This window comes from Dermacentor andersoni, chromosome 5 (genome assembly GCF_023375885.2).
Source record: "Dermacentor andersoni chromosome 5, qqDerAnde1_hic_scaffold, whole genome shotgun sequence".
In the NCBI taxonomy this organism is placed as follows: domain Eukaryota; kingdom Metazoa; phylum Arthropoda; class Arachnida; order Ixodida; family Ixodidae; genus Dermacentor; species Dermacentor andersoni.
In genome coordinates, this window is record NC_092818.1 from 127,532,624 (window position 1) to 127,549,294 (window position 16,671).

General features: G+C 47.7%; 1 protein-coding gene and 1 long non-coding RNA gene across 4 annotated transcripts in view; one reads left to right on the forward strand and one right to left on the reverse strand.

Annotated features, from left to right (window-relative positions):
* LOC129385064 (uncharacterized) overlaps window positions 1-16,671 on the reverse strand; it is a 310,225-nt gene that overhangs the window by 268,557 nt on the left and 24,997 nt on the right. The gene's annotated exons all lie outside the window — the stretch shown is intronic.
* Window positions 1-16,671, forward strand: part of rsh (Rap GTPase activating protein radish) — a 213,812-nt gene that overhangs the window by 175,683 nt on the left and 21,458 nt on the right. For 2 of the 3 annotated variants that reach the window (XM_055070981.2, XM_050178536.3), the window contains exons 10-14: window positions 451-537; window positions 1,998-2,244; window positions 13,360-13,414; window positions 14,915-15,035; window positions 15,741-15,915. In XM_055070981.2, the coding sequence (XP_054926956.1) occupies window positions 451-537; window positions 1,998-2,244; window positions 13,360-13,414; window positions 14,915-15,035; window positions 15,741-15,915 (685 nt within the window). The remainder of the gene's footprint in view (window positions 1-450; window positions 538-1,997; window positions 2,245-13,359; window positions 13,415-14,914; window positions 15,036-15,740; window positions 15,916-16,671) is intronic. The other variant, XM_055070980.2, reaches the window with a different exon arrangement.

A 16,671-nucleotide genomic window follows, 5' to 3' on the forward strand; every position in this document is an offset into this window, starting at 1 on the left:
GCTCTTGATCCTGACGTCAACGATGTATGCCGTGAGCTGGTGCGACTAGGCCGAAGTTCAGCTTCTATAAAATACATCCGATCCTGAGCCGAAAGTTTAATTTACTTTGAAGGCCCCACAGTCATTGCAGTTGCAGAAATACCTTCTGTCGTCGGAATCCACTGAATCTTCCGTCGTAAGCACCCGGCAACCTCTGATGAGAAACTATGCGAAACGTTTGGGTCACTCTTCTATCTTTGCCCTCGTGAATTCCTTATTATCAGTAGCGACCGGCTATTTTTTCTTTGTACTTTCTCTTGAGCTTACAAGTTAAAGTTCAGCAGGAGTGGACTGCTACTCGAATTGGGGGCTTAATGAAAGAAATGCGCTGCGCTCCCCTAGTGTATGGCAGTACTTGCTTACAAGCCTTTCTGTCCCGTCCCGCTCTATGCTTATCCGTCTCACTCGCAGGGAGTACAGTTTCGAGAGTGGCTGCTCACAAAGATCGTTAATGGGGAACGTACAAGCTACTCGGCGCCCAAGTTTGCAAGAATGCAGGTAAGAAACACCCCGGCATCCCTCGCGCTCTTTACAGGTACCGCGTCTTGATTACTACATCGCTCAACTGTGTACAGCATGCAGCAAGTCCTCGTGCGCCTCCACGCCGAATGTGAAGTGAGTCAAAAGGAATCTGGTCGTCAGTTGCTGTTGTCACCCTGTCGTGTGTCGGTATCTTGCACGGATAGTGCAACGCAGCCAGGAGCAACCGATGGAATGCGTCACGGAAAGTTAAAAGTTTGCTAAAAATGCAAGAACGGTGCACGTTGTCATGGGCGCGGAGAATGGAAGAGGGGAGGGGAGGGAGAGGGCTGTCATGGCCAAAAATCAGTGTGGCTGGCTCCACACTGTAATTGCTTTCCTTTCGATTTGTGTGTTCTCGCCCTGTTTACCATGTCGTAACCTCGGTTGAATCGCATGCGCCTCCACGAACGGTAATTGGAATCGTGGACCAAACAGTTGTTCTCCCACTTCTTCAGATTCTTTTTTTAATCCTCCATATAATGGTGACACAAAAATATATAGAATTTAAAAGAAGCGCTGCTCCACACTACAATTCTGCCTGTTCATGAGAAGCTGTCTTGTTTTTCTCCTTTTTTTTTTGCTGGAATGATGCTGTGCGATGCTGAAGGGGATACTCTTTCTATGTAGATATGTGCTTATGAAATGTCGTTTAGTAATTGCGAATCATTCTATATGGCCTTTTCTGGGGTGTTATCCGAACAGCTTCATACGTTGGTCATGTGAAACGCCAGCGTAAGTCGAGTGGCATATGAAATGTGTATGCCCCCATTTGTTGAGTTACTTTCTTTGTTAGCGAGGCTTTGAGGACCATGCAAAATTTGTTTTAGGTTAACTACGGGCAATAAAGTTAAAGAGGGAAAGCAAGTGAGAGGCTGACAAGTCCTTTCTGACAGAATTTATGCCTGTTCATTTAAAGCTTTATAGACTATACGCATCCTCAACTACTCAACCTGTCCACGCGTAGCGAAGAGATCTGCATTGTAACAGCCATAGGGGCATACGACAAATTAGCGTCACCTGCTACGACAAATTAGCGACGAGACTGTGAAATTGGTAAGATATATTTGCGTGGTTTTGCACCGAAGTGGCATGACATAAAAATTATTTTCAGACGATTTTCTTCCTGTATTATCATCCATCGCTCAGAATTTATGGATGCGGGATAACGTAGGAAAAGCGCCACTCGGACCACAGGCGAGAACGCGCAAATGAATAGAATTGTAATAGAATCCTTACATTACTCCTGCCTTGATGTAATTTGCCTTGGTTCATTCATACTGAAAATGGCAGACGTTGCCTGAATATGGGGATATGCTTACATTCTAGAAGCTGCGGTGCGCGAGAGGAGCCCACGTAATACCTCGACGTAGATAGGCGCTAGGGTGCACTATACATAAATGGAGAAACATATTTCTCGCCTTCCACTGTCGTCGCAGGACCGGACACGCAGCCAGATGTTGGAGGACATGGTGACCAACCTGCAGAACCACGCAGAAACGGGCCAGATTCCGAAGCCTTACCGGCGCGGATCGTGGCGCCCCATCGGCCACATGCGACCCTCGTCTCCGCTGCTGGACAGTGTGCGCGACCCGTTCGAAGGATACGACCAGCTCGCTAGGGACTTCGCTAAGATGTTTCAGGGAACGCGCCAGCTATGCGACGTCGTCTTCAACGTAGGACAGGGTGCGCAAACCTCTTGCCTGCGCATGCATGGCGACATAGTGTATGTAGTTCAGGGGCAATGGTACTGAATGATGTTTCAAGGGTGTTTCTCTCCCTTTATTTGTTGCGGTGTGTTTGTGCATCTGAATCTGCGCGCAGGTGTAAAGGGGGGAGGCTACTTTAGAGATCTTTCTATTTTATTTGTATTTTCCCGCCATATGCGCAAAACAGAGCTCCGCCATTGAAAAGTTCACTCCGCTCCTCCCTCGGTTCATGCGCGCTTTCATTCATTCATTTGTTGTTCCTGTTTTATTGAGATAGCAATTACATGGACACTCCGAGCGAATTTTCGCCGTCGTCTTCGCCGTCGCCGCGGGTGATGTTTCGTATAAAGTCCAAGCGTGATAGCTTCCCACTGCGCCCCGTGCACCGTGGGTGCGAGGGAAAGCGAGTCATGATGAGCCGTGAAGGATGGTGGCTCGATCCGTGCCCAGTGTTGGAGGTCACGGGACCAAGCGCGCTCTAAGGGATTCCACCTCGGCCGTGACTGCGCATGGCTGTATGCGCGGCTGAGTGCATACGCGCCCCACAAGTCGTATCTAGGAGGTTATCTGCGGCAGCTGCAAAGCCTAAAGACGAGCCGAGCTTGCGGGTGGCTTCACACGCGCTGTCTTCTCGCGTGCCTAGTGTTGGACGTCGCGTTATCTAAAGTTTCAGAGACCCAGTGACGCAAGACGCAGCACGAAGCGTTCACTCCGCGCTGCCGACAATCTTCCTCATGCCAGCGTTGTTCGTGACAGCGAGTGTTCGTGGGTCATCGAGTGAGATCTGTTCATGTTTGCCTTTCCACACCTGATGTCATGCTGGTAACTTTAATTAGTAAAATTAGTAAGTGAATGTTTATTTTAATTTATATGGCCGATAAAACTACGAACTTTACTTCGCGTAGTTGTCTAATACTTCGCTATCGCTGTCATTGCATCACCTTTTGGGCGAAACTGCGTCATTTATTTTACTTTTACTATACGTCTTTTGTTTTCTTCGTTTCTTGCTTTCTTTTCGTTCTTCCTATTTACTTTGCTCTCTTTTGTCTGTGTCTTCCCTTTTATCTTTCAGTTGTGTTTTGTTTTTCGAAAGGCATAGTGTTTTGTTAATCCCGCATTAATATTCCTGCTTAGCCGTAGCGAATACAAAAACTGTCTGCAAGCCGAAAACTGGAGTTCAGACAATGACGCATACTTTGTCGTTAGTTAATTGCAGTTAGAGTTTTTTTCTTCTCTGCGTAACTGTTAGCTAGATAGTGCAGTCAGGGACGTATAGCCACTTCCTTCCCTGTAGAGCACGTAAGCCGCGTTTTTATAATAAGCTTATGGCAGAACAGTTGTGCATAACCTCTCAAAATTAAAACATTTCCAAGCAAAGTACTCCTTTCGGACGTGAATATGCCGCCTACCCACATAGCGTTACGGAAGGAAGAGAAAGTGGAAACTTCTTCATGAAGGGACGCACCCATTAAAGCACCCACCCGCTAAAGTAAAATATATAGGTAATTTTCACATCATGTTAAGTACACAATCATTATGCACAGCTTACCCACCGTTTTCTACTATGCCATGCCTTCCTGTCAGCGGCAAGGCTGCGCAATTACGAGCATTGCTGCACTTTTTTTTTTACACGACAGGTGTCTGTGGCCGTAGAGATAATTCATAGATGACGATGATGATGATTATTATTAGTTTTTATAATATGGCAGACATTCACTGTGGGCAAAATACCTAGTAGTATTATGATAAGAAAAAATTAATTAAAATAGGAAATAACACGATTATAACTTCTGCGCACCTCGGGGCTTCCACGAAACTGATTCTCTTCATCTTTCACTTATCCGATTGCCCTAGCGCAGGGAAGCAAATCAGGCCCGAGCCTAATTAACGTCCCTTTCTTCTTTCTTCGCTCTCTATCTTCTATGAAGCTGGTCCTTAGTACGACATGAAGGTTTTCCTTAATTATAGCGTGCTTTACTGTGCATTTGGACGCTTTATGTATTGCACGATCGCGCTCGAGACGCATTAATCAATTTCTTCAATTTTTCGACACCTCAAAAATAGGGCTTACGCTTATGCTCGCGCTGCATATATAGCACGTTCTCAAGTTCCAGTGCACTGTACGGCCTGCTCTTCAACGGCGCACCAAGTCGGTACTTTCAGAGCAATGCCGTTCTATCACAAATGCATTCGATAGCAAAATGCATTTGCATGCGCAAGTATCTGCCTGATGCGTCATATTACACACGTCTCCCAAATCGAAGATGAAGTATAGCTGTTACATCGCTTTTATTACAATTGAGAACTCACTTCACATAGTGTAGAACGTAGACTGGACAGCTACTTCATATTGAGCATTATTTCTTCAATCATCGCAAAAAAAAACCATACGAGATATGGCGGTAGACTATGTCCCACTTTGGCGAAAGTCACAAGCTTACGACGTTTCGTGGCAGTGCCTTTTTTTTCTTCAGTTGCTCTAAATGGTGCGAATACGTATGCGTGCTAATCCTTCATCCTTCAACAAGGCCACCTTTCAAGCAGCTTTTGGCTGCATGCACGTGGGCGTTTTAACGTAATAAATTAGCTGCGTCGCAAGAGGATAAAACAAAACCAGCGAGCGGTGCCCACATAAGTTTTCCATTAACCGATCTTGATAACAGCAAGACGTTAAGCTACTTTCCTTAGTTTATCGAGGCAGCAGCAGCACAACGCGCTTACGCTGGCCGCTCTTCGATCGACGCTCTCGCGTAGAGAAGCTCGTGCAGGCTGGGGCAAAGCTTACGCGCCGCAGGCAGCAGCGGATGTGTACCGCCCACGCGCGTATAAAACGGGCGGCAAGTCGGGAAGAAAGGGGGGCTACCCTTAATTAATCACTCATTATTCATTCCCTAACGATGGCCGCAGGACAAGAGAGGGAAGGAAGACGACAGAAACGCGAGGTGGGTGAGGCTCGGCGAGAAAGACAAAAAAAAAGCGCTGCTTTTATGCTCCCAGAATGAGAGTGCGCCGAGACACTGGTTGGCTCCTTTTGTTCATGCCATGCGTCCGCTTCGTTTTTATTCATTGCCTAAAGGGGAAAGCACTGTGCATGCATTCGTGCATACATGCGTGCGTTATCGGTATTGATTGACGCGGGCTGCATAATGTGTGTGCGCGTATATTATATATATATATATATATATATATATATTATTGCAGTCTTCTTCCCATTGTTGCATCGTTTGCTGCAAGCGTCTGATCAAGTGTGCCTAATACGCCTGTAGCGAACGCCGACTTGCCGCCTCAGCAAGCCTTCCGTTCGATTCGGGATGGAGCACCGCGTGTTACAACTTCGTAGGGAAATTGGCCGGAGAGTATCACGTGACGCTCCTTTCCGGACGAGCTATATTCAACGATACCGGAAGAGGAGTGAATGAGGAAGAAACACCACCATGGGCCGACTTCACCGCAGTTTATTTCAAGTCGAGCAATTTTGTATATCGTAGCACCTGTAAAACGCGAGTCCTCGTGATCAATGAATTTTTTCGTTCTCTTTCTTTGTCTTCTTTTTTCTTATAGGAAGGTGCTTGTTCACACTTTCACACATTATGAACAAGCTCCTCGGTCACTTTTGTGCTTGCATTCCTGAAAACCTTACCGACGGCCGCAAATGCACCGAAATTCCGCCGTCCGCCTTGTTTTATATCATTCCGCATGCTTCTCATTAAAATGATTGTGTGTTCAAAGATATGTACGTGCCTGTAGAAAGCGCCGGCTGCTCCGCTTAATTAACAGATGTGCACCTAACAGCGCAAATGTTTTAAACAAAGGACAGAGAAAAGACATGTTTTTATACCAGACACCCACGTTTTCTGTTCGCCATAACACTTAAACTAGACATAGCGCCTGCGAGGTGTCATAGAACACGTATCTGCTAAGAAAATTTGTCAGATATATATATATATATATATATATATATATATATATATATATATATATATATATATATATATATATAGAGAGAGAGAGAGAGAGAGAGAGAGAGAATATCGGCTGCGCTTAACGCTCGCAGAGATAATAATAGGCTGCCGACAAAGATGCTCGCACTGCTCCAATTACCCTCTCCGTGCTTTGCGGGGGAGCCTAGAAAGATGCTCAGATGACTATTCTTGTGGGTTCGCAGCCGCTTCGCGTTTTTGCCACAGCAATCTCCGACAGCGTATTCTTTTCCGAATAGTCAGTAGCCGCATTTAAAAAATGTCACGTTCGCTTCGTTTAAAACCTTGTCGACTCTGCCTTCATGGCGACAAAACACTTCGGCCCCAGGGCTTCGCGTGCTGTAAACCGGATATTGGTCACGCAATGGTCTATGGAAGTGCTCCAGCACACGTTGAAGTACGCGAGCTGGTTGTTTGCTTGTCTAAACAGTTCTACTCAATTACGCATTTCTATACGCATTCGCCAGCGGGATCGCTCCGTTATTCCGAACGCCCGTTTCCAGCATTGCCAGCCACTCTATACAACCTTGTATTTGCAGCGCTGTCCATCATCTTTCTCGAACTCCGTTTGCTGATTTTATTCCTGTATGAACTGCCCAATTCTTGGTTTCCCGCGACGGACAGTTTCGGAAATTGGCATTACCTTTCTACCACCAGTCACGTCACGTACATGTGGTCATTATACTATAGATAGTTTGCACAGACGTCATCGTGGCCGCCATCTTTAGGTACAAGCACGTCGAGAACGAATCTGATCAAGAAACGCTACAGCATGACAGCACGATGGGTCCATCTTGGGTGGAACGACAAAGCGATAACAGTGATAAACCGGTGAAAAACAGACACCGTCAATAAGCAAAACAATGTGCGCGTGATAAGACAATGCACTGACGTCATCGTGGCCGCCATATTTGGGTACTAGCGCAGTGAGAGCTGCGTCCGTGACGTCGCATGAAAACTACCTATAGGGACCGAGGTTAAGTTCATTACAACAGTGAGTGACTGGGCGAGTGAAAGGCCTGAGAACCGTTCAAACCAATTAGCAGGAGCGTAAGAAGCTCTCTTTTTGTGCCTGCTTTCTTTTTCTGCTAATGTCGCTGCTCGCAGCACGAAATACACGCCCCGGAGCGCGTCATGCATAAAAGACGGCTGAGGAAGATCATGATGGCTGTAATAGAGGTCTCCCCCACCTCACCTTTAGGAGAAGAGCGGCGGTGCTGCCCAAGAGATAGCCTTTTATGCCGGGCGGTCGGGTAGATCCATCGTTTCAGCGGTTTTAATGTCGTTGAAAGCGGGTAGTGATGGCGAGATTGCTAGTATGCTGGTTTGACCATGTCTATCACCCCGACTTCTTAACGTCTATTGAGGTCAGTCATAACAGTTTTTTCTGTCCGCTTGAGTGCCTTGAAAGGGCCGTCATAGGGAGTCTTAAGAGATGATCGGATGCCTTTGTACAGTACAAAAATGTGGCTCACTGTAGGCATGTCATTGCTGAAAAAAAAATTTAGTAGAGGCTGCAACTCTACTAGGGCAAGGACGCAAGCGTGCGAACAGGAAGCGGAGCTGCTGAACTGAACTGTCTGAATCGGACGTGGCAACATTAGCTGGTGCGAAAAATTCACCGGGAAACCGCAACGTTCTGCCATAGACCAGCTTCGCAGCTGTGCAGCCGAAGTCTTCCTTGAAAGAGGTGCGCACGCCCAGCAAGACGAGAGGAAGGTCTTCAGCCCAAGGAGAGCGAACATGGTGGGCCATCAAGGCAGCTTTAAGTTGACGGTGAAGGCGTTCGACCATTCCATTTGTCGATGGGTGATACGCGGTAGTAGGGATATGGCGGACGCCAAGCAGGCACGTGAGTTCGCGGAAGCCATCACATTCTAACTGTCGGCCGCGATCGGTCGTAACAACGCTGGGGTATCCGAAGCGCGAGATCCAGCCGCTGACAAACGCGGAAGTCACTGTAAGTGCCGTTATGTCAGTGTGAGGAAATGCTTCAGGTCAGCGGGTATAACGGTCTCCACAAGTGAGTATGTAGCGAGCACGGCGGGATGGTGGCAGCGGGACAACGATGTCGTTGTGAATGTGGTCGAACCGTGCGTCGGGTGGATGAAAGGAGTGAATTGGCGGCTTGGTGGGTCGTGTCGACTTGGAGCGCTGACAGCGAAGACATTCGCGAGCCCAGCGGCGAATGCTTATACTCAGAGTGTGAAAACAGAGTTCAGAGTTCACACTCAGCCACACAAACGGGAAAGTAATTAGACGCTGGGTGGCACAAACTCCGGGATGACTTGCGCCGTGTAGCCTGTCAAATACTGATCGCGAAGTCGGAATGGAACGAATGGGCGTGTTCGACCCCTTGACACGTCGCAAGGGATAGTGCCTGAAGAAAACGGAAAGGGCATTTCGGACATCGCTAATGACGTAGCAGAGGGCCGGAGGTCCCGAAGCTCGACGTCTGAACGCTGCGCCGTGGCAATTTCTTCGAACTCCTGTGTGGCCGTGGATGTTGCGTCGATACGGGAGAAGGCATCTGCACATCTGCAGCTGCATTGACTGGGCCTTTAATGTATCGAAAGCTCACAGTGAACTCAGAGATAAAATTTAGGTGCCGGATCTCTCGTGAGGTGTAAGTATGGTGATTACCGCGAAAAGCGAAAGTCAAAGACTTGTGATCCGTGAGAACGTGTAAGCTTGTTCCTTCCAGCAGATGTTGGAAATGCCGAACGCCCAAATATACCGCAAGTAGCTCGTGATCGAACGTGCTGTAGCGCATTTCTGCAGAATTCAGCTCCTGGGCGAAAAACCCTAGTGGGCACCAGGGTTACGCTGGAATGGTTTTAAAACGGCGCCGACAGGCGCACTAGATGCATTGGTGATAAGACGCATTGGCACAACACGTAGAAGATGCTCCAGCAGGGTGGCATCTGCCAATGCGTATTTGACAGCTGGGAAAATTTCTTCGGCGTCGGACGCCCAAGACAGTACAGGGGACGGAGCTTTGGTGGTCTTGAGAAGCTCGGTCAGTGGTATAAGAATCCGGGCAATGTTGGGAAGAAAACCGCTGTGGAAGCTAAGCAGCCCAAGGAACTTACGGAGCTTTCACAGTGACGTTGGGCGAAGGAACTCATGCAAGGCTCGAACTTTTTTTCCAACGGCCTGATTCCTTTGGGAGTCATGCTGTGTCTGAGGAATTCAATGTCGTGGACACCAAAGACACACGTTGCGAGGTTGATCAGAAGGCCGCGTTCCTGAAGCCGAGAAAATAGCAGGCGCAATTGGTTGCTATGCTGTTCGGGCGAAATACTAGCCACCAGGAGGTCATCCAGGTATGCAAACATGAAGGAGAGCCCCCGGGTGAGCTCACTGATAAACCTGTGGAACGTCTGAGTAGCGTTTCTAAACTCGAACGACATGCCGACGTACTCAAAAAAATTGCAGGACGCTTAAGTTTCACATTCAAGAGTGGAACGTGATAGCATTCAAAGGCCCCTGTCTGCTTTTCATGCTTTCCGGCAGCTGCAGCTTAGGTTACCGGGAGACGCTGGCGGTGAACGCTAGGCATAAAGGCAGGCTTTCTGGTAGAAACGCGTCCTCTTGCCGGGGTCGATCTCCTGTTATGGTTCCGCGTTTTTAATATATCAGTCTGAGAACCAACATAAAAGATATGCGCTGTCAGTGTCTATTTTTTATTGTATTTTTTTGTGGCCTGCCCTTCTCGAAATTCCGAGGAATAACTTTTTAAAGAATGAAAGACAAGGTTCGAGCAACTTTGGTGATAGAAGAGTGGCTAGGCATGCGTGGTTCAGAATTTGGTGCGGAGTGATTTTTACTGAAAAGACGGTCGACGTGGTACGACGACACTCGATTTTCTTCGACACAGGGCAATTAACACGCTCGCGTTAAAATCCCGAATCGTATCGCAACTGCAGTCTTTGGGATGTCCGCTGCCTCGACAAGGATTGGTAGTTGGTCTTCACTAAATAAATCTTTCTGAATATTTGCTTTCCAGCTAGGTTGGCTGCTAAACCATGAATGTGAGCGAGTTGAGCCCATGGTAGCAGTCTCCGCATGGGCGCCAATCTCGTGAGTCCCGCTTTGGTACCACGTGAATTGAGCTCGAGACTAAGTGCACGACGAAGGACGGATGATGCCCAGTTGCAGCACGTGGTTGAACTCTCTCCTTGCGATGGCAAGGCGGTCACCAGCGAGGCATCTGGGTCGGCAGAACACTTGGGGGCCTGTGATGACAACATGGTGCGCGACGTTGCCATGTACTGGCAGCTCAAGATTGGAAGGTTTCGTGGTGGCTGGGAAGTCTGAGAGAGTTAAGGCGAACACAGATGTTGATATCTGTGGTACGTTTCTAGTACTTGAAGTCATAGGTGCGTGGACGCCTTGTACAGACATACTAGTCGTCGTGCCCACGACGCGAAGAGCGCGGAGGTCAACACTAAGGGCGAAGTTAGTCAGAAACTACGCACCCAATATGGTTACGCGTACGTCTGCAACTATGGATACCCATCGGAAGGTGCGTTTGAGACCCAAGTCGATGGTAAGAGAGCGCTGGCCATATGTATGGATAATTGTTGGGTGCTTGAAGGGGCGCGGTTTTTGTCACGCTGCAGACCTAGTTGCGGGGGAAGAATGACGCTGACCTCTGCCCCTGTGTCCTCGAGAAATCGTTGTCCGGCAATCCTGTCAGTGACGTAGAACAGGCGCGTTGGCTCGCAAGCTCACATAAACTACGAACAGGACAAGTGCAAGTTTGAAGAAGCAATCCGGAGCGAAGAACTCGCTCCCCAACTCTGGGCCGTCCAGCAGGTCCACGACGCCGCCAGGAAACTCAACCTCCCGGTTCCGTCGTGGGAGACGCCCACTCCATGAGAGCCCAAAGCTCTCGTGGCCTGCAGGACCTCGAATAAAGTTGATTTCCTCCTCCTCCTCGTGTGGAAAGAGTCACCGGCCGCACTCAGTGGCTCTGTGGTATGTTTCCCTGCCAGCTGCAAGGGGAACGGCGCTGACATGCGCTGGCACCGAATTTTTTGTGATACCAGCAGTATCCATGGTAGAAAAACAGCGCTCAAAACACGGACAGAAAGGCGAACACAGGACGAGCGCTGTCCTGTGTTCTTCCTTCTGTCCGTGGCTTTAGCACTCTTTTTCTACTATGGAAGCATACCAACGAGCTTGCCTTCAGACTCATTCAAGTTACTAGCAATATGCGCCCAGATGAAGGCCAGAGTGGGAGCTGGACCGAGAAGGGAATCTGGAACAGCAATCCCGGTCGCACCGATGACGGTGGGGCGATGATTGCAGCGCAGTAATGATCTCAGCAAGTTCGCCTATCATTTGCTCAAGGCGAGACTGCCGATCTTCGAGATGCGACAGTGGAACGGTTGTTGTTGCTACAGTACCTTTTGCTAAATAATCAGCGACATGGTCGGCCAGCTCTGCAGGATTGTTGAGGGATGTGTCTTCTGATGTGGCAGCCAAGGTAACAACGAGATTCTGCGGCAAGCACTGAACGAACAGTACACGCAGCAGAGGGCTGTTTTCGTCCAGCCTACAGTCACTGAGGAGCCGCAGCATATGAAATAGAAGTTCCAACAGTCGACACGTCGTCGAGCTCCTCTTCGTTGAGAAACTGCTGGAGGCCCCTGCGCCCAGACACGGACTTGCATTGCAGCACCATCGTTTTGGAGTGATCATAGTGGGTGGTGTCGTGGGGCGCGTCCACAGCGTCTTGGAACTCCTCGTGCACCTCTACAGGGAGTGCAGAGACAGCGTGGAGGAACCTCGTGCGCTGCGAGTCAATGCTCCAAAGGTCGAAGACGGCATCCACCTGAGTAAACCAGGCTGCAGGATTCTGTGGCCAAAAGGACGGTAGGTGAATCCGCACCATGGCGAGGTCCTCTGCGCTGGACGTAGGTCTGTCATTCGTGACCTCGTCCATGATGTCGAGCTCGCTGTACAATCACGTTCGAGTCACCAAGTCATAGGGACCGTTGTTACGTTCACTACAACAATGAGCGTGTCGGCAAGCGAAAGGCCTGCAAACCGTCCTTACCGATTGCAGGAGCAGAAGAAGCTCTCTGTTTTATTCTTCTTCCATTTTTCTTCTGATCTCGCAGCTCGCAGCACGAGGCACGAGACAGACGCGCTGGAGCGTGCCATGTATAAAAGATGGCCGAGGAACATGACGATGGCTGCTAGAATACTGTTTATGTCCTGGCCTTCGGGGAACCTTTATAGAATGGGCGCTGGTTTTTGGAGACAGCGCTGGAAAAAAAAACACACACCATCTACAAAAGTGATTTGACACAGGGCCAGCGGAAGCTGGCAAACTTCGATCGACCAAACCATCGCCTTCTATATACACTTGCTCACACCATTGTTTCTCTATATGCATTTCAGGATTAATTTACAATACTCCCAAAGCTAAATCTAGTTATTTTATTTCAGCAGCTTTTCACGCGAGGTAGGGTGACATGATATTGGGATAATATATCATTCTGCACGATGTCGTTACCTCTACAAGATTACAATACTTTGTGACAATATCATGCTTTTGCAAAAGTGCATAAATCTCACTTTCGCAGCTTTTAACGCTTTTAACCTCTCCAACTGCTCCCCCAGCGAAAACTATACATTTATCTGCATTCTGCATGAGGAGTTTCCAACAAACTGTAGCAGAACCACTGTAGAAGTCCCGTCACCTTATCCTGATGTCGCGGGACACCCAAGGTATCCAAATTTTACGTAACTGCCAAACATTGGCGTTTTCGTGAAGCATACCAGTTAGGCTTCCAAAGCTCAAATCTCTGTCACCACAATATTTTTTTACCGCGCGAATCGTAGAGAGGTAGTTGCGAAATAACCTGCGAAGACATTTCGCCCTTTTCTTATATGGCGGTGTGACACATGCGGAACAAATCGTGTAATTGATGACGATAAAATAAAATGTTTCGTGTTCCCAACTCGTTCTGCATGAGCGACCACTCAAAAAAATTTTTTGCCTGTTCTTTTTTTTTGTTCTTGTCCATTACATTAGTCCACAAAAGCCGTCAAATTGTCCAATGCTAATTCAAGTCTCGTCACACAATGCCTCGCAGGTAAAGACAAGACGAAGGTGTACGCCGTCAGAGCCATCTTGGGAGTCCGCAGTCGGTAAGCTATGCTCTAAAGTACAACCTGCAATCCACTTGCGCTGCAATGCCAGGAGATAAGAGATTTTCGCAATGAGCGATAGCGTTATTCGTCAGAGATGCTCATCGCACTGCCAACGTGTCATGAACCACAGTGCACTGACGTGACCGCATATATCCGACCGTATATATTATAAATCTTAGAGCGCAAGAAACACAATGGACGAAGATTAGGAACACATACCACGCGCGTTCGACAACACACTGCCGATCATGTCAGCGCAAGCCCCTCTTCGAAAACACGCTCATTTTGTTCTGTCACCCCGACGCACTATAAATCCAGGAAGCCTATCATATTATTAAGAACCCCGCAGTGTGCGGAAGCCAACCTTCATTATCACTGCGTGAGAGAGAATTCGATTTAAGTAATCGATGTTGAACAAATGCTTTGGATGTATGTTTGCTTTCCTTCGTTTGGACATGAGCGATACATCCATCTTTTATATGTGTGTGTTTCCCATACGCACTTAGTAAAGATCAGTTGTGAGTGAGCACGTGTGTGGTGTGTTCCTGTTCTTCGTCCAGTGTCTTTCCTGTGCTCTAAGTTTTCTAATAATGCAATACCAAGTAGCCTGCCTATCCATCTTAATATATATATGCCTTTGCGCTTCAGCAGTATATTCGGCGTCGCGTTATTCGAGGCATAGGTGCTCAAGAATATGCAATATATATATGCAATACATATATATATATATATATATATATATATATATATATATATATATATGTATATATATATATATATATATATATTCGTAGGAACCATTCGTTGCTGACGGACGAGTTGGTAGTTGCTTATGGGTATGAAAATGCGCCGTTGTTATGCCCTCGCTATCGAACAATCTGGTGAAAACAAGCCCTACAACACTAACCAATCGCGCTCTCGATGGCGGATCACTCATTGCTGAATACAATAAGAAAAGTAAGAATACTGGCCGATTAGCTACTTATACGGGCATTTACGCGGCAGTCGTCGCCGAACGCGAAGCAGAGGGTGTAACCGTGAACGGCGCAGTTTTATGTCAGTTTCTCAGGAGTGCTTCCTTTTTGTCTTTGTGTGCCTGTTCTTGTTTTTCGTTTTATCGTTGAACTACTCCTAACCGTACCAAAAGTAACCTTCTAAACTGTCTTCCGTTCTTTTCGGCCAGAACTCTGCTTCCATTGATTGATTGATTGATTGATTGATTGATTGATTGATTGATTGATTGATTGATTGATTGATTGATTGAATGATTGATTGATTGATTGATTGATTGATTGATTGATTGATTGATTGATTGATTGATTGATTGATTGATTGATTGATTGATTGATTGATTGATTGATTGATCTTTTAGCCTCATTGAACACTTTTGCTGGGCATGTATGTTTAGCCACTCCGGCCTTTTGAAAGCAATCTAGTTCTCTTTCATTTTGCTCGAAAGGGTGCGTGGCTGTACAACGCGGCCCATAAATTTTCCAGCGTGTTTCTCGAGATGCTGTACGGATTCAGTACGGGCTTTGGCCTTGGCGTGACCGGAACGGCTGACACCCCTTCCAAGGTGGTCAGTCCATCTGGCCCAAAGTCGAGCAACTATCTTCAGGTGAGTCAAAACCACTCGCATTTCCCTTCCTCAGAAGGAACGTTTCCCAGTCTTTCCACCTGAACGAACACTCTGCACAGTTGCCGCAATCGCGAGAACAAAGCCAAGAGACCTAAAAAGATTGTCTCTGTGGAATCCTTTTTTACATTGACAGGATGAACTTCCTTTCGTACGGACAATGCATCTTGCATGCGTTAACCTAAGTCTGCATTGTGTCCGCCTATTGACGCGGCATGTCAAAGATTGCAAGAAAAGTACGAGACTACCGAACAGATATGGAACAGTCAATAAGGCCTCCCGCCGTTTGAGCATGCACAAACACACATACACACGCACGCACATGCGCACGCAAACCACCAGTTCGAAAAAGAAAAGGGAGATACCACGGCATGTAACCGCTCCACAAAGAGTGCATATGAGACCTATACAATACCACTCACGAAGTGTGACTCTACCTTTCCTCTGCACGAGTTTGCTGTCTAAATGGAGAGGAAAATGTTTTCGCTCACTCGATAATTCCAACAGCCCTGTCGTCTTATGCTGCGTCCCCGTACTGTATTTACTGCTGGATTTCCTTCCGTCTAATGATGCACCGAACCGAGTCAGCTCCGTGCGCCCCGATGTTCGGTCACGTGTACAGTGTCCCAAGGACGGGCGACGCACCCCGACAGCGTCACAGCGACGCACGTTGCTTGGCCGCCGCAGGTACCGGACATCCACGAGAGCCCGCGCAACAAGAGCGCTCCGTCCAGCCCGATGATGATTCGCGCCTTCTCCCGCCTCGGAAACTGGACGGGCTGGAGTTCCCGCAGCAGCAGTAAGGACTCTTTAATACCTGATGATATCGGGGGCCTCAAGCGCTGGCAGAGTGAGTGCAATTGTAAGTGCCAAGGCCCAATTACTCTCTCATTCTCTGTCTCCATATGCCCGCACACGGCGCTCTTCTGTAGACACACGCTCTCTCTCTCCGTCTCTCTCACCTCGCGACCCTTCTCCATTTCTTTCCTTAAGTTGCTGCTTCTCTTCTTTTTAGTTCCGAGCTCTTTCTTTCCAAAGGCATTTCACTGCACCCTTCGTTCTCCTCAGCTTCCGCACCAACGTCGCTCTCTATAGCTTTTAGCAGCCGTTTCCCACACACTTGAAAATTGGACACTTTAGATATTCTCTACACAGCGTCTCGTAGGCTGGACAGTAACTAAATTCTTGTGCCTGCCAACTCTGACATGTCATTCACGTAAAGTTAGGCTAGGCATTACCGACAAAAAATGTATTCTTCTAAAAAAAGTATATTATAAGGCAATTCTGATGGGACATATACAACACTCATGAAATCAATGAATAAAACTAGATATCTCTCGCGCAATAGGTGCTGTTCAGGATGCATGAGGAAATATGGAGACAGCGTAATTACGGGTGCGCGTTTACGCGGGACCCGATCTGAACAAATAGGCAGTATTCGGGCGATTGATTCCTTGGGGTTAAGTCACCTGGTGGGCGAAAACCTAGCGACGTTATCCGTTTACAACAGGGTTAATGCAGGGTATGGTCTATTATTGAACATACCAACGTGCGAGTCAATTGCGAGTGCTGGCTAAGGCCATCTCAACGCGTTGCATAGGGGTGTAAAAAATGCCTG